Source organism: Cibotium barometz, chromosome 40 (genome assembly GCF_041138505.1).
Source record: "Cibotium barometz isolate CiBa-2024 chromosome 40, ASM4113850v1, whole genome shotgun sequence".
NCBI classification, from domain to species: domain Eukaryota; kingdom Viridiplantae; phylum Streptophyta; class Polypodiopsida; order Cyatheales; family Cibotiaceae; genus Cibotium; species Cibotium barometz.
Genome location: NC_141085.1, coordinates 8,688,417 through 8,711,192, shown reverse-complemented (window position 1 = coordinate 8,711,192; position 22,776 = coordinate 8,688,417). Strand labels below are relative to the sequence as shown.

At 42.5% G+C, this 22,776-nt stretch overlaps 1 protein-coding gene across 4 annotated transcripts in view; it reads right to left on the bottom strand.

Annotated features, from left to right (window-relative positions):
• Positions 1–20,901, bottom strand: part of LOC147615167 (uncharacterized) — a 32,015-nt gene extending 11,114 nt beyond the window's left edge. The window contains exons 1-3 of one of the 4 annotated variants that reach the window (XM_086779186.1): positions 20,566–20,901; positions 7,162–7,333; positions 6,268–6,485 (exon numbers count right to left, since the gene is read on the bottom strand). In XM_086779186.1, the coding sequence (XP_086635312.1) occupies positions 6,268–6,450 (183 nt within the window). In that variant the 5' untranslated portion in view covers positions 6,451–6,485; positions 7,162–7,333; positions 20,566–20,901. Of the gene's footprint in view, positions 1–6,267; positions 6,486–7,161; positions 7,334–9,056; positions 9,210–20,565 lie in introns of those variants that run through there. The other 3 variants (XR_015262758.1, XM_086779185.1, XM_086779187.1) reach the window with 3 other exon arrangements.
• Between the last annotated feature and the right edge of the window lie 1,875 nt (positions 20,902–22,776).

Below are 22,776 nucleotides of genomic sequence, written 5' to 3'. Positions count from 1 at the left end.
TCTCCTCTTGCTGTGCTCCGCTTGTAGACGATCTTTTGCTCATGGGATCAAATGATGACAAAATTGCAGCTTTTAAAGAGATACTGCAACAGACATTTGACATGTCTGATTTGGGGCTCGTACACTACTATTTGGGCATACAGTTTGTGCAGGATAACAGAGGCATTGGGTTGTTGCAATCTCGGTATGTTGCTAAACTTCTGGAGAAGTTTAAATTTCAGGATTGCAAGCCTATTAGCACTCCTATGGAGCCTGGGATGAAACTGTCACTACAAGATGACAGTATTTCTTTTGATGCCACTACATATGCTCAGGCTGTTGGGTGCCTTATTTACTTGTGTACTACACGGCCAGAAATTCAGTATGCCGTATCTCAGTTGAGCAGATTCATGCACAGCCCGCGATTGTCACATTGGCAAGCTGTGAAGTGTGTATTTCGGTATTTGCAGGGTACCTTGTCTCTTGGGTTGCTTTATCCTGAGGGGGGTGACAGCAATTATATGCTTACAGCGATTCAGATTGGGCTGGTGATTTTGATACCAGACATTCCACTAGTGGAAATTGTTTCTTTCTTGGCTCTTCCTGTATTTCTTGGCTAAGCAAGAAACAGACCACAGTGGCCACTTCGTCTTGTGAGGCAGAGTACAGAGCAGCCTACACTACTACCGTTGAGTGTGTCTGGCTGTGTCGTCTCATGACTGATATGGATATTTCAATGGAGGAGCCTACACCTATCTATACTGATAGTCAGAGTGCCATTGCTGTGGCCAGGAATCCTGTGTTTCATGCTCACACGAAACACATTGAGATTCACTATCATTTTGTTCGGGAGAGACTCCAGGCAAGTGATATCAGTCTGATCTACTGTCCTACAGATCAGAATGTGGCAGACATCTTCACCAAGGCATTACCACGTCCGAAATTCGAAGCATTCCGCACTGCTTTGAATTTGTTTCCTTTTGGTGGATGATGTATAGTGATCACATATCACTCCAGGGGGGGTTGTTGGGTTTTATGCTGTGTATGCACCCAGAGGAGTGCTAGTGATCATCAGTAGATTATTTGGGGCACTTTTTACTTCAGTTAGTGGAGGTTTTTTCCCCCAGTTTTAGCTTAGTTTCACTTATAATAGTTTATAAGTGATTTGGTCAACCTGGCACACTTTATGGCCGAACCATGTGAACACATCTATTAGGTCACTTCTTTATGTGGCTATTGTACTTCACTTTTATCACTACTGAATACATGAGCAGTCGTGTTCCTCTCTCTGCTTCTTACGTTTCTTGCTAAAGTACCTTCCAAACCCTAACCCTAACAGCTGAGCTCCTTCAATTCTCCACGTAATTGAGAGGCAAGATTTGTGCATAAAATCTCTCTTTAAAGTCCTCCCATGTCTAAACGGAGTTGCTAGAGAGCTTTTCCGTGATGCACCAATACGCAGCCAAGTCCTTTATTAGAAACATGCTTACATGGCGAATCTTGGATTTCTCAGAGAATTTCTCATCACTGAAGGCAAAGTCAAACTCGGCTATAAAAGCCATTGCCTTGCTTGCATCATAATCACCATGATAGGCTTCAAACTTTATAGATTTGTCACCTGCTTTAAATTCTTTAAGCCTCTTAGCATAGTGACCCTCATTTTCCTGCTTTCTCTTCCCCTTATCCAATGGGGAAATAGTAGGTGAATGCATCAAACCCTGATGAGAAACATGCGGTACAAAGGCGTGTGCTCTATGCAACTGTCACCTGTGCAAAGGCAGCCTCCCAATACTTGCATTCACATAAGGATCCCTGCATGAGACTCATTCATCATGGGTATACTCGGTGGCATGAGTGGCACGTGATACATAATCAGCTTTGGCTGTCCCAACATTATGCACAACTTCTAGCCCATGACGGAGCTCATCTCTAGCCAAGTCCATAGGCAAACCGCAGCAACTAACATGCCTATCACTTTTCCCATGGGAAGCATGCATCACATGTACATTAACATCCTCTTTGTCACTCTCTTTGCCATATATATCCTTTTCTTTTCTCGACCCATGCGGGGTGGAGGCTTGCTTTCTAGTCACAGAAGCCTCATCTTTGTGCACATAAGACTTGAGACATAGCATTACCTGTCTCCCCATGCAGGGGTTCTTTCACACAAAGTTCCCTGCATTGCCTTTCATTGAATCTCCAGCGCGTATAAGGTAGTTGTCACCATTTGGCCACCCAATTGGTCCACCCGTGCTTTCTTATCATGTATGTACATTGGACTGGTGTCCATGGCAGTTGTTTATGCCGCGGATTGATGCCACTCATGTGATACTGTGGACTTGGCTTTCCGTTGGGACTTCTGCCTCTGTGTACATGCCCGAAAATGCTTGGTGGATTGGTGTTCCATTGGGTCTGGTACCTTGTGTACTTGCCTGGAGCACGTCTATTTTGGTATAGTCTCATGAACGGGGATTGTCCATACCAATGCTGCATTGCATAGCATCTTTATGTGCTTGCTTGCAATTGAAATTGCATGATGTTTTCACGCTTGCTTGACCAATGTGTAGTTCCGGGTAAGGAGACGCCCGCCCGCGAACCGTGCGTGTGAAACTGTCTGCTGACATGGTTATGTGGCATGTGACAGGTGGTAAGTATTGGTCATAAACCTAGCCTTAGGAGTTAGCACTAATTTATAAGTGCTTCATTAAGTTTTGGACGACCAAAACTTACTTATAAATTATGATCAGCCCGGTGTTCACACACACTGATGTCCCGAGGTGGACATAACCCAATGTCCACCGCCCAGACCTTAACCCATTTGTACAAAGGGAGTAACCAGCCATGTGTCCACTCTAGCTTGCTCCACAAAACACCTGCCTGCCACCTACACTGGACACCTCACCACCTTACTCCTCCTCTCTCTAGAGATTGGCGTCTCCTTCATGAGGGCTGTTGGGCTCCTTTCTCAAGTTGAACCATAGGGGAAACTTTTCCAAGGTTCCCTTCATCCTCTTGAAGATTTTTGTCACGAAGAAATGCAACAAATCGAAGATCTCATCACTCCAAGGACTTCCATCGCAAAGACTTCCATTGTCATCGACTCTACTTGCAATTGGTAAGCATTTATGCTTAAATATGGAAGCAAGTAGCAACATGGAGGAACCGGATTACAAGATCACATACCCTGTGTAGTGTTCTCTTGTCCTACGTGCTCTCTTGCAGATTGTTGCTACCGTGTTGGTGGAACAATAGAGAGCAAAAAAGGGGAAAAATTTCAGGGAACATGGGCACTTGAGAGGGTAGTGTGGGTTACAAGTCTACATCGACAACCACTTGTTTGCAATACTGTATTTATATGCATTGATATGGAAATCTGGTCAGAAATGCACATGACACTATGTACTTGATTCTCCCAAGATCAATATACTTTATTTGAGGGAGGGGTCAACCGTTCCGGCTCATTGTGTGTCTCTTGTCAATTCAGCAAATTACTTCTTGTATTTGAGCAAGTGTCTATCAAATATTAGTGTATTTAAGTGTATTGATTAGCATTGTGTTCAACCAAGTTACATTGGTATCAGCATACGGTTCTCTTTCACTTCTATCGTGAGAGACGATCACCATGAACACTAGCTATCTCTACACTTAGAACATTATGGACAGCCATACAATGAATGTTGGAGATTCTAACACAAGAGGCAAGAACCTTATTTGATAATATGGGCAACAAATTGGACTTCTCGTCAGCTTATCACCCTCAAACGGATGGGCAAGTGAGGCTGTACTCAGAAAGTTTCTGCGTGAGATTCGGACACCGGATGTGTGTTGCAGGACTTTTTCTCTTATGAATAATTTATAAGGCTATCTGTACACACTTATTTAAGTGGGTGGACATTTTATGGGCTTTGTAATTGAGAGCATACACATTGGGTGGACCAAAATTTTAATCCTTATGGACACACAAAAAAAGGCACCCATATCTCATGGACTATTTATGCTTTTATATATATTCATGGCGGCTGTCCTTGCTCTCCACATTTGGGGAATCGTGAGCATAAAAAAAGGGGTGCTTTTGATATTTATGCCTCAACCCTATGCTATACATAGAGGAGTAGGCCTCTTATCGACTGGTTTCATGCACAAGTCATGGGATCTATCTCTCTCTCATATGCTCGTTAATCTGCAGAAAACAGGCCGGTTCTCTCTCTCTCTCTCTCTCTCTCTCTCTCTCTCTCTCTCAGCAGGTCAATGCTACTGTTCTGGTTTGCTTTAGCTGGTCGCCCTCAGGCTGGCCGACAGCTATTGTAGAGTCTCCTCCTTTTGGTTGCACCAGAGCTGGCCGTACTGCTGCTGTGCAGTTCTGTCCCTATTGGCCAACAGCAGTGTGATTGTCTTTTTCTTCCGCACCTAGTTGGTGCAGAGAACAGGCCGTACAGCAGCACAACAGTTGTAGATCTTTACTCTTGCTCGTCTAGCTGCTGCAGAAGCTGGCCGTACAACAGCACCCTTGCAAAGGACTGGCCATACAGCAGCTATTTCTCTCTCTATCGCTTGCTCGACTGGTTGCTGCAGAGGTGTATGCTGTACAGCCGGCTGTATATGGAGTTCCTTGGCTCTACAAGCTTGTGATGGTCTTGGAAATCTGGTGTTGAAAAACATCCTCATCTCTCATATTTGTAACTCTCTGAAATGAAATATTGTTCCGAAAGAGGGGTCGGCCCGTTCTGGCCTCAGTGCTGTGTAGTGTTTATTCATCTCCTTCTGTTCAGTGTTTGCTCTGCTGTGGATTTAAAAATGTGTTTTGCAGTGCCGGGTCGGTTACAGCTGAGCAAATACCCAAAGAGGACAGGACATGTGGACTCTGTCAGACGGAAGTTAAGTCAAAGGAGCACTATGTTTGCCAATGCCAAGTCTACTATGAGATCAAAGAGAGATTTCACCATCTATTCAGAGGGGGATTTGGACCCTTATCCCGGATCATAGAGTACCCAGATCAAGGGTGCCTTAGACTCTTCTTGCTAGAGCTCAACCGACACAGAGAGTCACAACTCACAGATCCTCACCCCAATAGCCCTCTTCTCAACTTACCATCACCAGTTTTTACCAACCTAGAGTGGTGGATAGGGAGGCACAAGAGCCCATCACAATGGATAGAGAAACCTATACCACAGTGCCCCCTCACAACAGGCCCATGGGAGTCAGATCACATCGGGCATGCACACTCCAGAGAGCTAGATGCCATCGTCCCATCGGACCCCAACCATCCTCTGCTCATCAGCCCCAAGTTCAGGAGATTCTAGCTTGCCATCGTTACAGCCTCATCCTCACAGCAGACTATCGACATCTCTAGCCTTCTTGTATCACCCATGATGGACATCCTCAATGGGCCCTTGCCTGGCATACGAGGTTGATTGATTGTTTTATTCAGCTCTTCCATATTCCATCACTTATTGTACCCTATACCTAGCATAGTAGGATCTAGATTTTTCATCTTGTATAATCTCTGAGATCTTAGCTTTCAGTTTTCAGTTTTAGTTATTGTTGCTTTTTCTTATTTCATCCATGACGAGATTTCATGGACACACACACACACATATATATACCATGGATCTTTTTGATCCACCATAGCTTAGGCTTGTACCTGCGTAACCCTAAATCTACAGTCCAAACATAGCAGCCGAGCCCACTACCCTCGAGCACCACGCACCCGGGGAGTCACTAGAGAGGCAAGGGTATACATTTTAGTCAAGTTTTCCTTCTTGAAAGAGACCCACCCACCTTAGTCAAGTTTATCTTCTAAGAAATGTACAGATCCTCTTTAAAAAAGCAATATCAATAGGATTTGAATCCTAGATCTCTTTAGAAGCGCGCACAGCATACTCTTGTCTGCACATTGTTGCATATTACAAAATATAACCTTTTTTAGCGTTCTCTTGTTTCCTTTAATAGGCAGCCTTTCTTTGATGTAAGTGGCTTCAATAGTGTGGATAGCTTTTTGATAAAACCCCATAAATGTAATTCTTTGATTCTAATTTTTGAGTGGACAAATAAATTGTGGTATCACACATAATAACGGAAGTGGTGGTATACACCCTTATATTGAAAAAGCTAGGAAAGAAGTATACCTAAGAAATAGATTACAAACACCATTGGTTGTGGTTGTTGGGTTAGAAAGTTTAAAAATCCAAACACACCATACTCATTAACCACGACGACATTATTGGAAAACTGATATCGGTATTAAAAGATATTTATCTAAGGTGCAATGTAGAATGGAAAGAAACACACCTGAGTTGTGCAACGGAGCTGGTGTGGTTGGGTGCATAGTAAATAGTGGCTGGTGATGCTTCGACACAAAGGGGGGCATTGATTGCCCGCTTCTGCTAGTGCTGTGCTGTGATGGTAGTGCTGCTGCCAGTGCTTCTTGGTGTGGTTGGTAGCCAAAAGACGGCTCACAACCCGCCTCATCATCTCCTCACAATGTCGTTAGGTCAGAAATATTGGACCTGTTAAAACCTTTAAAACTTTCTTTTAAAATTGGATCAATATCAAACGTAGTCACAAGTAACGTTTCAAGGTCCTCGTTTTGAGGTTTTTGAAGTTTCGCCAAAAAACATTTCATCCCAAAATAGAAAAACCAATAGGTTTCGAAAAAATTAATATTTTTTAAATTTAATTAGACCATTTAGAGATCACGCTGAAAAATGCAAATTGCACAGAGATAACAAGAAAATGTAATGATTCATGGATTTGAAAGCTTGAAACATAGAAACTTCAATGCATAAACTACACCAATTTGGAGAGATGGGAGATAGTAGGAGGAGAGAAGTAGAAATTCGAAGGAAGAGAGGAAAGGGGGAAATCCGAGGAGCAAACTTCAAAGGGAATCGAGGATGAGCAAAAGGGAATGCACCCTCTCCAAGGAAGAGCAACGAACTCCGACGGGCAACAAAAACACGCTCAAAAACATGCAAGAAGAGGTGCAGTAGAAGGCAACCAAAACAGGCACCCCAGAAAAAAACGTAAATTGTCAACCTCTGTGTGGCATAATCCGCAAACCCTCTGGTCTCTACGAGACCAAAAGTAATACATGTGATTTGTGGGTAACTGTATGCCAACAAACATGAAAGGAAAAAAACTAGCCACCCAAAGAACAGGATCAACATACTACGTTAGTTCTACATGTACAATGTGATCAAGCCAACCAGCTATGTGATATCTTTATCCAATAATAGTACCATCCTCCTCCATGACAGAGTGTAGAGCTGTGATGAAGTCCACCTCCTATAGTCCATGCCTCGGAAGTCTTAGCATTAATGCCCAGGAGAGCCAGACAGAGAGAGCTTACAAGCAGCTACACAAACAGACTAACAACAGATTAACACTTCATCAAGATTAATGAGGGATTAAGGGATTAGGTGGGGGGTTAATCAGTCATGGACAAAGCATATTTTTTATTAAGTGGATTACCCCTTTTAAACATAAGTTTAGCCTTGGACCCATATAGAAAGTTTCTACACATAAGCCAAATGTAAAGCTAGATGACATGTGTTATGCTAGGTGTCCTAGTAGGTGTCACTTAGTAATAAGTGCTCTAACACCAATCTAAGTTTATGTTTCTATGCACTTTATTTAATGCTCGCCTCCTAAACACATTTCCAGTACCAAAGTGAACATTTCCAACAATCCTCCCTATAGTGGTAATGTGTGTATGTACAAAGATTTATCTTTAACTGTGAATGCTTGATCACCACCATGAGTGTTAGACATATTAACTCCAGTCTACTCCTCTTGTAATAATAATCCCACCATCTCATCAACGTTAATAGGATTAGCCCCTCCTCTCATAGAGAGGCTGAGAGAGGTGTGAAAACCAAGATAAAAGAGAGGCAATGAGTTCAAAGTGGTGGTAAAACGAGTTGCCTGTCTGGAATTACCTCATCAATGTTCAGTAGTTGCTCCCTTAAGTCTTTTACCTTCATAAGGTGCTCGGTCATAGAGTTGCCCTCATCCGTAGATAGAATATCTAATTGTCTCTTTAAATAGGCAACTAAAGCTCATTCCAAGTCAAAACATAGACTCCAAGGTTTCCCAAGCCTGCTTGGCTGTCCTACAAGACCGAATGTGGAGAATAATAATACTCCTTCGCACTCAAAGTGCTATAAGTGACATAGCTTGTGCATCTCTGAAATCCCATCTTCGTTGTTCTGGAGTAGGGGCAGAAGGAGGAACAGGTGTTGCACGATCTCTTCCAGCTACCACTTGAGCTGCTGTAGCTTGACCTCGAGGAGGAGTGGCAAGCTGGAGAATGGGTGGCCTAGTGTCATCACATGGCACATTGTCCCAACAGTCCTTTTGCTATAAGCAAGTTCCTAATCATGAAACTCCATAATGAATAGTTGGAGCCATCCAACTTATCCTCATAAGACAAGATCCCAAACACATCTCGAGTTGCTTGTGCCATAATTCCCCCGCCGCCAACCTTAACTGCAAATACTAAGTGCTTTAAACAAAAAGAATCCCCCCTGTTGAGAGATTGCAGCACCCAAACTGAATATGCAGATAAGAAAATACTGAAAAATGTTTGCTGAAATGAGCTAATGCTTCTAAATGCACTAAGGGATGGAAGTGCACTAAGATGCTTCAGAATCCACCAAAAAATCCCCAAAATTTTTGACGAGAAGCCCTTTAACTGAAATCCCCAAAAATAGGTTGTATGCAAAAAGCCCTAAAATTCCCTTTATTTTCTAAGAGACAGAAGCCCTAAAAACCCTAAATGGCTAATTGAACAAAAGCTTGACAAAATCCCCAAATTGACTGAATTCCTGGCTAATTGACCCAATTGACAAGCACAAAATCTCCTAACTTCTGCAAATCACTAAAAGCCACAATTTTTTGCTACTTAAAATGCCCAATTTTGCAAAAATTTCAAAAAGACCTAATTTTTTTTGTGCAAGGGAGGACTTGAATTTCTGCAAATTTATCTACTTTCAAAAAACCCCAAAATTATGCTTACTGAACACCCTGATTTGCAGATCTCTCTGACATTGGTTGAGCAGCAAACGGGGACTAGGCACCTGACGGAATCTGATGGATGTCAAACGGACAAACAGCAAGGGCAATGCATTGTGATGCAATGGACACATGGATGAAGCAACAAACAGGTACAGAACATTCGGATGTGCAGGTATATGGGTAAGCGCCAGAGTGTATCAAGTGGTCCTATAGGGATTTTACAGTTGGTAACATTGTTGCCTGTGTAGTGTTGCCCACAGCAAGTGCGGGTTGTGCAGCAGGACAGCAGGTCAACAGGGCGGCGCAAAGGAAGGGCAGAAGCACGTGGGTGTTTTTTCTACTTATAAAACCGTGGGATTGGGAGTCTTCTACTCATCTTCCCTTTTCCGGACATGACAAAATCTTGGAGACAGTCTATTGCAAGGCTTCACAATACGGTTTCCAACTCTCGTGCATTGAGTATCGGTAAGTGGGTAGTTTTGTGTATTTTCTCATCTTTTCTTGCGTGAAAATTTCCTCTTTAATTTCTGAATTCAGAATCGGTACATAGTTTTCGTGCAGCACCACCTTTTTTATCCTCCAGGACCTATCGGATCATGAGGATAACCCTCAACCCGGTGGGGAGCCTATTGAGGTGGTGCAGGAGGAGAAGGTTGAAGGGGTCGAAAAGTCTTACTTTGAGGAGAAAATGCCCAAACTCCGGGCTGACTTACAGACTGATATGCAGCAGTTGAGGGATCAGGTGTCACTCTTACAGAGGGCAGTTCTTGGATCAGTCCTAACTCTAGGTCCAGTTGCATACTCAGGAAAAAGAGTTGTATGCGGTGATACACGCATTGAAAATTTGGAGACATTATTTTTATGGATCCAAATTTGTTGTCTTGACTGACCTCTATGATAGACCTGAGTTGAGAGGGAGGAAGGCCCGGTGGGCAGAGCTTATGCAAGACTTTGATATGGAGATTCGGTATTGGAAGGGTAGCTTGAACTGGGTTGCAAATGCCTCGAGTCGGATTAAAGAGGTGAATCTTTTGAGTTTCACCGAGATTAGTGCTGACTTGTATGATTCCCCAAGAGGGCTATGTCGGACCAATGGGCATTTCAGTCGATATTTGCAGCAGGTTCAGGCAAGGAGCTCCACAGTTTTAGACCAAGACTCAAGGGTCATACCACCTATTAGGGTGGCTGGTAGTCAATACTTGATCCAGAACGAATTATTGTTCCGGGATGATGAGGCTGCATACCGGATTGTGCTCAGATTAGGAGGAACATTCTTTATGAATGTCACGCCTCTCCTACAGCACGTCATCCAGGTGTACAGGACTTATGATTTAGTAAAACGGATGTTTACTGGCCTCAAATGAAGGGGTAGATCCAGGAGTATGTGGTGAAGTGTCATCAATGTCACGTGAATAAGGCCAAGCTTCTTAGAGCGAGAGGGTTGTTACATCCTCTATTTACGTGTGAGCCATGGGTTCTCTGCTCGGGGAGTCCCCCAAAATCTGAGTTAAATAATCCATATGTGTGTTCTTTCATTTATATGTTTATAATCGCCTTCACTTATAAAAGGCTCCGTGTTTTCTCTTATCCCTATTAGGAGCGAGGGAGGGTGATGAAGAGCTGGCCCTACTGCTCCGGTCACTTACTGATTGGAGGATTAGCATGGCACAGGAGGTGCACATGCCTAGATCGCTCTCTTGCAACATGTAATGGAGTTAGAAGGTAGCTACTTCTTCAAGTGCTAACCTCCCTACCTCGGTCCAAAACCCTAACCAGAGAGACTCTGTGACCATGGCACGGGAGCTGACACAAGGTGAGTCTTGCTCTGAGGCAGCGTCAATGGGGTAGGTGGTAGCATCTTTTCTTGTGTAAGGGTCCCACCACCTTCGCTCCGGAAGCGGGATTGTTGGGTATTCGGAGTCTCTTTGTGTGTATCCGTCATATACATGTACCCCTCTTTGTGTACCCACTTGTGTCCGTGTGTGAAAAGACCCTGTATGTGTGTGTGAATAGTAAATACTCATTTCTGTAAGTAAGTGAGTAAGTGCATGTGGACAACCTCTTATAGCCGTTTATGTGTGTATGTAATAAGCAGTGATGTCATGGGCACTTGCCATGTGTCATTACCCCAATGTGTGTTGTGTCAAAAAATAAGGCTCTAAAAGCCTATAAAAGCATTGTACTCTTTGAAGCTTTTAACAACATTAACAACATTAATCAGAGTATCTTTGAGTCGTGCAATCACTGTGCCTATCTTTCAATTTGTTACATCTCTCACTCTCTTTACTACACTCACCACTGTGTATATGTTTGAGCCTCCATAGCTGCTAGTCGGCTAACCCTAACCTACCCACAAGTGTGAACATTTCCAACACAGAGTATGTACCTGCAGAGCAGCTGACGAGTGGAAGGTCCGAGCTTGGGGGGGGGTGGTGGGTGGGGGGATATCTGGCTCTCAGAAAAGAATGAGCTCTCTCTATTGACTGCATGGGTTTGTGGGGCCAGAGTATCACGCTCTCAAGTGTGGCAATGGCCCGTGACTCCTCTACCCATGTGGGGCCTGAGTGGCCTCCTCTGTCGTAGGCTGAGGCAGTTTGGGAGCCACCCAGCACGCAATTTGCAGCAAGAAGAACTCATTGGCGAGCCAAGAAAATTCTCTGATATTCATTTTCTTGGGCACAACACTCCCATGTGAAGTTTGATTCACCCACAACGATTGACTGGATGGTGCGGAAGAGCCCCATCGCAATACACAACACTCAAGCATTCTTCACTTGATGGCACCACAAGCTTCAACCCACATCCGACCCTCTTGCAGGTTTATCTAGCTTCCCCATTCCCAAGCCTCCGAAAGGAGTATCACCCTCTCATTCAATAAATTGGTCAGGTTATGGAGTCCCCACAGTCAGACACTTTCGTGGTAGCCAAAGCAACTCGGAATCCATCCATTCGGGTACGCATAGCATCTCCAAAGGCTCTCCCTCAAGTCAACCCCACCCCTCTCCTCAGCCCCAGGGAGCCCAAGCCTGGTCGGCCCGACCCTGCAGCCCACCACCCGCCTCCCCAAGCACCAAGCCCAGCATAGCAAGGACGCCGGCTATTGGCAACCAACCGACGGCCGCACCAGCAACACCACCCTCTCCTACAAGGCCGTCGACAACCAAAGAGCCAAACAAGTGGATACCAAAGAGCCAAACAAGTGGTTCCCTCGAGGCAACGGTACCTACTCGTAACCGTTACGAACATATAGCACAAGACTAGGTTTATGAGAAGACGGGATCCCCGGCACCTTCTGGAGTTTGGTTGCATCCATGGGATGCCTCTGATTTTCTAGATCTGACTGGAGGTCCGAGGATGCACGGACCGAACCTTTCCCGCACTGAGAGATTCTATGTGGATGAGTGGGCTTATAGCCACAGGAGCATTATTGGCATTATTGCACGTTGGTAGCGCCCTCTCATACCATGCCTCTCTTCTCCTTCACCTAGTGGACCCCTGGACACCAAAGAGGCAACAGAGTGTCTGCATCACAGAGAACTTGATTCAGGATCCCGATATTAGCAAGTGGATAAAGGAGATCTGGGAAGCTCTCTCTTCAAGCATGGCTCAGCTGCAGAAGTGTATTTTGACTTTGGTTTTGGAGAGATCAGCACTTTCTTACAGAGGGCAGCCCAGGACAAACTGCTCAATTGAGGAGAGAAGGGTGGAGTTCCAATATCCTGCCCGAGCATCTTTCTGGACTCAGGCTCCTTGGGACTTTCTTTAGCTATCAGGCCCCCACAATCACGGAGACGGACGAGGTCTGCAGGTTGAGGAGTACAGTTGGTACCACTGAGTCAGGGCCACCCCAGGTTCATGTCATTGCCACAGATTTCTACAGACTTCTCTCAGTCGGTCCCCTCACCCCTCAGATTGAGGCAACGAGAGAGAATTTGGCAGCACACTCAGGAGGTGGTCCCCCAGATGTATAGAGTTTCTTGAGCTCCCTCTTCTTGCTCAACGAGCTGAGTGAGACTCTTCGGGCCCTGCTTCACGACAAGTGTCCCGGCCAGGATTGTTGGATCAGGCCCCCGACAAAAGGATCTCCATCAACATCTTCTTTGACAATCTTGGCATGTATGGTTCGACCTCTCTCCACCCATTTCATCTTGGCACAAGGTTTCAATAGGGCCAAAAGAGTATACTTGTTAGGGTCTATGCCATCCTCTTGCATTCTCTCCAAGAGCATAAAAGCATGCTGGTATTCTCCACGGTCAACATACCCTTGTATGAGAGAAGTCCAGGAATGTTCGTTCCGATAACTCAACCTCTCAAAAACCTGATGTGCAGTCGACATGCCTCCGCATTCCACAAGCAGAGGGACAAGGTAGTTCCCAAGCACTCTGTGCACTTCCAGGCCATGAGCATGGATGTGAACATGCACAAGCTCGGCAAACGCTAAATCTTTCCTCTTCTTGCACTTGTCCAAGATGCACATGAGATCATCCACTAGGGGCATCCCATTCATGTTATTGAAAGAAGAGAACGCCTCTTCTGTGGTGAGCACTTCCCAATCAATTGTCGTATGCATGTAAGATGTTATAAAAGCATCCACATGATGTAGATCGGACCAAAGACAGCTAGGCAGACTACTACTAGCACTACAGAGACACAGGGAGATCTTACTTCAGACACCCACACATCATAGCGGAGGAAGACAGTCCCAGTTGACTAACTTCTTCCAGAGATTGGCACCAGTAGCCCAGCCACACACATTGGGAGTGACATCTCAGCGAGCGGAGGAGATTCGAGCTAGGCGACGACCCAGACTAGCCGGCTACCAGACACCACAGCTACACCACAGACAGGTCGCGGCCATCCGGTCTCGACACCAGCAGGAGGTCCAGGAGCAGCTGGCACATTTTCGCTCTGATCCAGGACGTATGTTCCAGACATTTACGGCATTCCTCAGATCGGATGTATGACATATTGTACCCAGACTATGGGACTGGATGGAGTTAGGAGTAGATAACATATCATACTTGTATCACCCCTTCAACATATAGAGATCCATTAGTAGCCCTAGTACACCATTAGTAGCCCTAGTACACCATCCACACCCTCTCGTTTGTACACCACCATTGAGTCCCATATGGTCGTGTTGTCATACTTGTACATTTTATTCTCACTCCACATTTTCCTCTTGATGATTGGAGGAACATCATTGTACTACTTGTTTGTCTCATAGGCCAATTTTGGCCTTTTGCAGACGTTAATATATCTTTCTTGCTTGTTCTCTCTCTCTCTCTCTCTCTCTCTCGGGACTTGCCTAGTGGTGCTCTTGAGGATTGGACCTCTTGTTGCTACTCACAGAGGTTATGGGTCTCTCTCCATGTGCATTGTAAGATGACGGTTAGGGTTACGCTTGTACATACTAATGGTTAGATTTGCACAATAGATGGGTCTCTCTCTCTCTCTCTCTCTCTCTCTCTCTCTCTCTCTCACACACACACACACACACAATCAATCAATCAAAGAGAAAAATATTATGAGGAACCTTTGCGAGTAATAGTACTAATCATTTTACAAAGATTATCATGCATGAGCTAAAGAGGAGTTGAATGCAGTAGCTAAAGAGGAGTTGAATGCAGTAGCTAAAGAGGAGTTAAAATGCCCCAACAGTAAGAAATCCACTTACTTGAATATCCGCCCAAGGTCTGCACATGCACAAGCATATCTATGACATGGCTCATAAACACATTAATGATACCATTACTTAAGACAAAGTTGGGTTTGGCTAACACTCAACACCCAACCATAGGCTATAAACCAAACCAAGCAATCTCTTACACCCAACACCTCTTTCAATCTACTAACCAGAATGCACACAAACTCCATCCAAGAGACGTAATTTATAAGCCACCTCATTAATATTTTTTGAGATAAAAAAAGGCATGCAATAACTTGTAGACTTTTCTAGTTCTCATTACTCACGAATATTTAAGAAGTTTCAAGTAAACCCACAAGTCACTAAATAAGTTTCAAGTAACCCACAAGACTCTACTGCTTTTGGTTAGCATATAATTGCACTTATAGGCTCTCTTTGCAAATTGCAATATCTATTATTGTTGGTTCAAGAGGTTAACTATAGCATGAACTGGGGTCTCTTTAAGTTAATCAACCATGGGGCTCTAGGTTGAAATCCATATATCAACATTAAAGACATCTTGGAAGCAAAATGCTTAGCACTGCAAGTAAACACTATTAACAAAAGATACTTTTTTCCAATAAAATGGTGTCGTAGAGACAAATGCATGTAGAATGCCTTCAATTGGTTGATTCACATGCTATGTTTATCCATCAAACCTGACATGATGAAACAAGCTCATACTTAGCTTAGTGTCCATTTTCTTGAACATCACCGTAGTGAAATGTCGAGTAAACTCGGGATCCCTACTATAGACCATTTCAATTAGCAAGTTGAGATTTTATCTCTAGTAGGGAAAGGTAAAGGTTACTAAGAGCTCCTTCTTCTCCACCCAGCCATAACCAAAAGAGACACACCGGTTCCTATATCAAGACCCCAATTCTTTTAATAGCAAGGTGCCCTTCCACACGTGCCTGGACACTCTTATAAGTGCCTGGTCACCCTAAGGTTTGTAACCGACCTCTTGGCTCCCCTGAACATTGCTCGTGCCTTGCCCGGACGGTCGAGCTCTCTAGGCTCCCGATAAATCCGTTGTCATGACATTACTCCCCCCTTAAGAAGAGTTTTCTTCCTCGAAAATGAAATTCGAAAACCTCTTTTTGCTTGTGCTTACCTTTTCCCAGGTAGAACCTTCTTCTAGTCTATCCTTCCACTTGACTAAACACTCCTATCGTACAGAGTGTAGAGTTATTTTCTCTTGGAAATCCAAGACTTTTCTTGGTTCATGTGGTAAGGATGGAGATTCGATAAGTTCTACTAGGATCTCTTGACAGACGAGATTATTGTCATCACTTGACTTCTTTTTCAGTCTATTGACATGAAAAACTGGATGAACTTTAGAGCTTTATGGTAAAGCTAACTTATAAGCAACACTACCTACTTTTTTAAGTATTGTAAATGGCCACAATACCTTGGAGATAGCTTTGGACTTCTCCCCGTTTTCAAAGATTCAGAATATGCGGGAACCTTTAAAAATACTTTATCACCTTCCTCAAAGATGATTTGCTTACGATCTTTGTCGGCATAATGTTTAGCACAGTCCTGTGCTCTCTTAACATTGTCTTTTGTGATTTTAGTCATCTCTTGGAGATCTTGAAGAAAATATTTAACCTTTGTATCTTTTCTTTCTCGAGTCCAATGGCCACTGGAGCTTACATAAACATAAACGGACTAAATCCCGTGGTTGAATGTTTGGCACTATTATAAGCAAACTTCAATATGGTTAAATATTCTTCCCAATTGGTTTGGTTTTTACTTACATATTCCCGTAACATATCTTCCAAGACTTGGTTGACTCTCTCGGTTTGACCATCACTTTGAGGATGATCAGCCATACTCATAATTAGCATGGTGTCCAATCTCTTGAACACAGCACGCCGAAAGTGATTGTTAAACTTTGTATCTCTATCACTAACTATATCGGCTGGTAAGCATATAGTCGATAGATATTCTCAATGAATAGCCTTGCTAACTCAAGCGGAGTCACTGACGTTTTTGTTGGAAAACCGACACATTTTAGTCAACCTATCTACTACCACCCAAATCAAATCATGGCCTCTGTTCGTTTTAGGTAATCTAACTATAAAGTCCATTGAGATACTTTCCCACTTGCCATTTGGGATCTCTAGTGGACTTAGTAAACCACCTACTTTTAGGCATTCTGCTTTATAGACCTGGCACTTTTGGCAATTTAAGACAGTCTTGGACGTCCTTACTTAAGCCAGACCAATAAAATTGTCTCTTAACTAGTGCATATGTCTTCCGTATTCCAGGCTGACCAGCACTCGGACTATTATGACATTCATATAAAATTTGGTGCCTTATGTCCGAGTCCGAAGGTATACATACTCTACCTTTGTAAAGTAGGTAACCATTATCGATGGAAAAATTCTTCCACAACAATTTCTTTCATCACTCACAAGTGACATGTCTCGTTGAGACATCTCTCAAGACTCACCCCCGCTGGTGGAAGTGTTTGTCTCGTGAACGGGACTATCTTTATTTGTAGTCAAGGGATCCCTCTTCTCTATGACACTCCACACGTGGGCATAATGTACATCATCGACGCACTTCCCCTTAAGTGATTCCAAAAAATCACTCTTAATTTGAGTAAAACTCAACTTGTTAACCATGGGAATGTGACTCAATGAATCGGTTACCGCATTGTAACATCCTTTTCTATATCTTAGCTGAAATTCAAAATCTTGGAAAAACTCTGGTCATTGAGCTTTGCGTCCTTTCAACTCTTTTTGACTAGATAGCCATTTGATACTCTCATGATCAAAGACTATCTCAAATCAGGCACCATATAAATAATGCCTCCACTTCTTTAAGGCATGAATTATAGCATATAACTCCCTTTCATAAGCTAAATAATTTTGTTGAGCTCTGTCCAACTTTTTACTTTCGAATGCAATAGGTTTCCCCCCTTGTAAGAGGACTGCACCTACTGCATCATTACTAGCATCCGTCTCTACCACCACCAAGGGTTGATTTGGATCAATAAATTGGAGCTATAGCTACCTTAATTTTTTCAAAACTTCTTTGCTAGGAATCCCCCCAAATGAAGATCTTTCCCTTTCCTTTAAGTTGATCCATCATTAGAACAACTATCTTAGCATAATCTCATACATACTTTCTATAGAATCCAAACAAACCAAGAAAAATTTATAATTCTTCTAAGTTTGTGCGATGTGGCCATTTCAATATGGCTTCAACATTCGTTGGATCCAAACAAATGCCATCTTTCGAGATTATGTGGCCAAGTATTAAATTTCTTTTACGAAGAATTCACATTTACTCTCTTTGGCGTAAAGTGAATGCTTCGTAAGTAACTCAAATACTTGCCGTAAGTGTTCGAGATGTTCTTTCTTGGTACGCTATAGATCAAGATATTATCTAGGAAAACCATGACAAATTTTCCTAAATAAGGTTTCAAGACACTATCCATGAGTGTCATGAATGTGGCCGGAGCATTAGTCAAACTAAAGGGCATGACTAAAAACTCATAGTGATCAAACTTAGTTCGAAAAGCAGTCTTTTGGACATCTGCTTCCCGAATTCTCACTTGATGATATCCGGATCGTAAATCGATTTTCATAAAATACTTTGCCCCTTGGAGTTGATCAAACAACTCATCTATTCGTGGTGGCAAAGATACTTATTCTTAATCGTGATTTGATCCAAACCATGGTAGTCTACACATAACCGCATAGACCCATCTTTTTTCTTCACCAATAGAATTGGTGAAGCCCAAGGCGAAGCGCTTGGTCTAATGAATCCACTTTTAAGGTAGTCCTTTAACTGTTGTTCGATTCCTTGTTCTTCCTTAAAACTAAGCCCATAAGGAGGCTTACTTATTGGCTTTGAGCCAGGTAGTACTTCAATTGGATTCTCAACTTCGTGGACATGAGGTAATCCTTCCGGTAATTCATTTGAAAACATATCTTTAAATTGTTGTAACAATTGCTTTAAGAATTCATTAACTTTCTTATTGTTAACATGCGTCATGTAAACACTATGCTCACTTAAACCACTTATGTTTTCACATGCGAAAAAAGAAATGACATCATCAAGACTTGTGTAGCACAAAAAGATGTTTTCTACTTCATTAGCTTGTACAAGGCGATTTGAGTTCCATAAAGCATATAAGAGGTGAGGAGGGTACATCATGTTCACCTTGCAAGCGCACTTTCTTACCATCTACTTCAAACTCAAAAGAATTATGTAAATAACTTCTAGACAAATATGGACCAATGTTATATAACCACTCTCGACCTAGAATAGCATCCGCTCGAGTGATATGCATAACTTGAAAATCCAAATGCATCTCATGACCTTGAATGACTAATGGGACATCATGAACTACTGTATCCCAGACATCTTTATCATAGCCGTTAATTAAAGAAACCACATACTTATGATCACTTGGACTTTGTGGCAACTTTAATTTCTTGACTAAAGTATAGTTGAAGAAACTGTGCATGGCACTATCATCAATCATAACTCGTACCTTGTGACCTTTAACGTGACCATGCATTCGAACCAACTCATGTGGTCCAAATGTTAGCGCCCACATCGATGACATGACACAGCACGCATGAGTAGAATCAGCATGATAAACTTGAACCTCTTTAAACTTACAAGAGAAGTCTCTAGAGGGAGCACTGGAATAGTGTGCACTTGAACCTCTTTAAACTTACGAGAAGTCTCTCGAGGGAGCACTTGAATAGTGTGCACTTGCTTTTGATCACGCTGATTTTTCTCATTGTCTTTTAGCTTAGGACACTATAGTTTACTATGACCCTTTTTCATGGAGTGAACCATAAATTTTCTTTTTTAGCTCTTTCAAAATCTTCATGCTTCAGAAATTTTTGTAGTCCTTTAGACTTCTTAGATTAGTCATTCTTTTGGTTAGGTCCCTTTCTTTTATTTTGACCTTGATGCTTGGAATCCTCGGACACACTAAATGTCCGTTGTGCATTCTGCATATGCTTTTTCTTTCTGAGGATAGTGTCGTCGAAAATTTGAGCAAACTTAATTGCTTCTTCTAAAGTTTTCAGCTCATTTTGCTTAACTTGGCTCTTATAGTCCGAATCTAATCCGCGAATAAATCCATGACTTTTCTGAAAGTCATCCATACCTTTCAACTTGAGAATAATTTCTCGATAATTGGAGATATACTGAGTCAATGTAAGAATTCTCATCTCACAATTGTCCTATTATGCTTCCCAATTACGATTCATCTTATTCTCTGGAAGAAAGTCTTTCATGAATGCACTTTCAAATTCAGTGCATGTAGTAGACCAATTTTCGGACTCCAAGCTCATCCACCACTTGTATACTTTACCTCCTAGAGTTAAGCTCGCTTCAAGCATGCGTATCTCCTCTGGAGTGTGACACAATTGATGTAAATCCTGCCACTTTAATAAAAAAGTGTTGATCGCATCCTTATTGCGTTCCTTCTCCCTCCCATTAAAAGTCGGAGGTTTCAAATCTTTTAGAATAGGAGCAACATCTCTAGAGTGAGACGTACCGACATTCATGTTTCTCCCTTGGGCGGGGGCCACTGGCATCCCTCCCACTAAAGCACTTACAGTGGTAGAAGCTTGCATATTATCCTTTAACTCCTAAAGAAAGAGGAGTATCTTATTGTACTTGGCCTCAATGTCCAAAGTGTAGGACTCTAAAGCCTTAAACTGTTTAGTGCTTACCAAATTATCATCAAGAAGATTATCGCCGGTAATCGCGAGACATCAGGATCGACCACTACCTTTTCCGTGTCTAACAAATGACTGGGATCTCCACTTATGGACTCATTAGGGTTATTAGATTCCATTTGGACTCTCTAAACGCGATGCAAAAGAATAAACACGAGCACCAACCTCAAGTCCAAGCTCTAGGAAAGCAACCGGATTGTTGGCTCGAAGCGAAATCACCAGGTGCGGTATGAAAACCTGAGAGTAGTCGTGAGAAACACCTCTCAATCGTTGTGAAAACAGCCTTGAATCTTCTCGAAGAATCCTCCGTGGGAACGACTTCCAAAGTTTTTAACACCTTTGAAATTTTAATTTCTGATTTCTGAATTTTTCATGGAAGCCTCAGCGTTTACTGCAACACGGCGGCTCTTAGGCTCTCAGCAGGCGGCTTCGTTTTCTGTCGTCTGGCGACCGCTGGTTAAGTTTGGGGATGGCTGGGTCGTCAAGGTAGCCATAAAGGCGACAGTCGTTGCGATGCCACTGTATGACTAGCTGGCTAGCTGCGCGCTGGTTAGCGTATGCGAGCCAATTAAATTTGGTTGCGCTTGGCGACTTGGGCTACACAGGCTATAGCCTACCCTATATCAAGACCCTAATAGCAAGGTGCCCTTTCACACGTGCCCGGACACTGTTATTACTGGATGGTTACCCTAAGGTCTATAATCAGCCTCTTGGCTCCCCTGCACATCGCATGTGCCTTGCCCATACGATTGAGCTCTCTAGGCTCTCGATAAATCCGTTGTCATGACATGAAAAATCTAAACTAGCTAGTCTAGATTTTAGTAAAAAATCTTACCAACTTTGTGAGTTGGTCAACAATCACCCAAATAGCATTATTCCCTAGCAATCTAACCACAAATCCATGGAAATACTATTTTTAAAGGATACAACACTATTTTTATTATCTTGGACTTATTGACAATTCTAAACATATTATTTTTATTATCTTGGACTTTTATTGACAATTCTAATTATATTATTTAACATCATATTTCAACTTTGGTTAAAAGGAATCCCTTCTAACAAAATGCTCACTCCTCAATACCCAAAGGTGACCAATAGAGCATGTATCATGCGATCAAACAAGATATGACTCCTCACATCATCTACATTGGATACACATAACTTACCTTTTTGGAAGCGAAATGGCATGAATAGAGTACTCCCTGAAACAAACATAAATAGGGGTCATTATAACCTAGACTAGTACAATTAACAAGGTGAATAATGTAAAGAATTATACATACAAGATAATTTCATTCTAGGCAAGATATCTACTATGCCTTGCGTACTAGATATTAAGAAGTAGTGAAGAATGTAAATTTATTAAGGTCAATAATTTTTCAATTATGATTGAGATCATGGTAGAATTATTTGAGAGGAAGAGGTAGGGAGAGAGAGAGTGTGAGAGGGAGTGAGAGATAAGAACATGACAACATTACATCCTTAGGATCGAAAATACCGCTTTCAATTTACAGATAAAACCAAGTTCATTCACATACACCTTCCAAATACAACTCTTTTATCATAACTGTTATTCAAAACATATAACAAACCGAGAATTTGACATAATTAATCAAAACAACAACAAAATAAAAATTTACCAAGGGAAGTAATACAAAAGACAAGGTGATCTATATTTGAGACCACTTTATTCCAGAAAAAGATTATTACATCTCTAACTACGTACTTATAAGGACTACTGCAATCAAACATTGTTTAAATTGATAACATACCGTAACTACCTACATCTATATGCTTTTTGGGCTACTCTATTCTTTAACTCCTCTTGTAGGGGCTCCTTCGTCTCTTCAGCAATATACTCATAACTTCGCCAAGTGCCGATAGCATTTCCAATCTTCATGTTCCACACATACAAATCTCCAGAATCAATAGGCTCATCCGCTAGCATCTTTGTCCGAAGATTACGGGCCTCTATTGTGATTTTGAGATGTTTTGTCACATCTCTGCCCGTTTTCTTGTATAAATCTTTGCAAACTGTCCTGTCAACAGTGTGGATCATACTTGGAGGGTCCGATGAGAAAAAATTAGCAATTGTAGGGCTGATAAAAATAAAAATTCAGCAATGGGGAAAGCTAAAAATCAAGAGAAAAAGTGGGGGGACTCGGGGCGGTGGGCATCAGCCCCAATCCTATGAGAGGACAGGTAAACTCTTAGCAATGCCATGATTAGTGGCATGTATGGCAAGTGTAAAGATGCATAATCCCATAATGAATAATATACATGTGACATGTCAAAATCATGAGGGCAAGCCAACACTAGCCAAGTATGTAGAAGGCACTTATCACATGTGAGAAAGTGACAATGTCAACATTG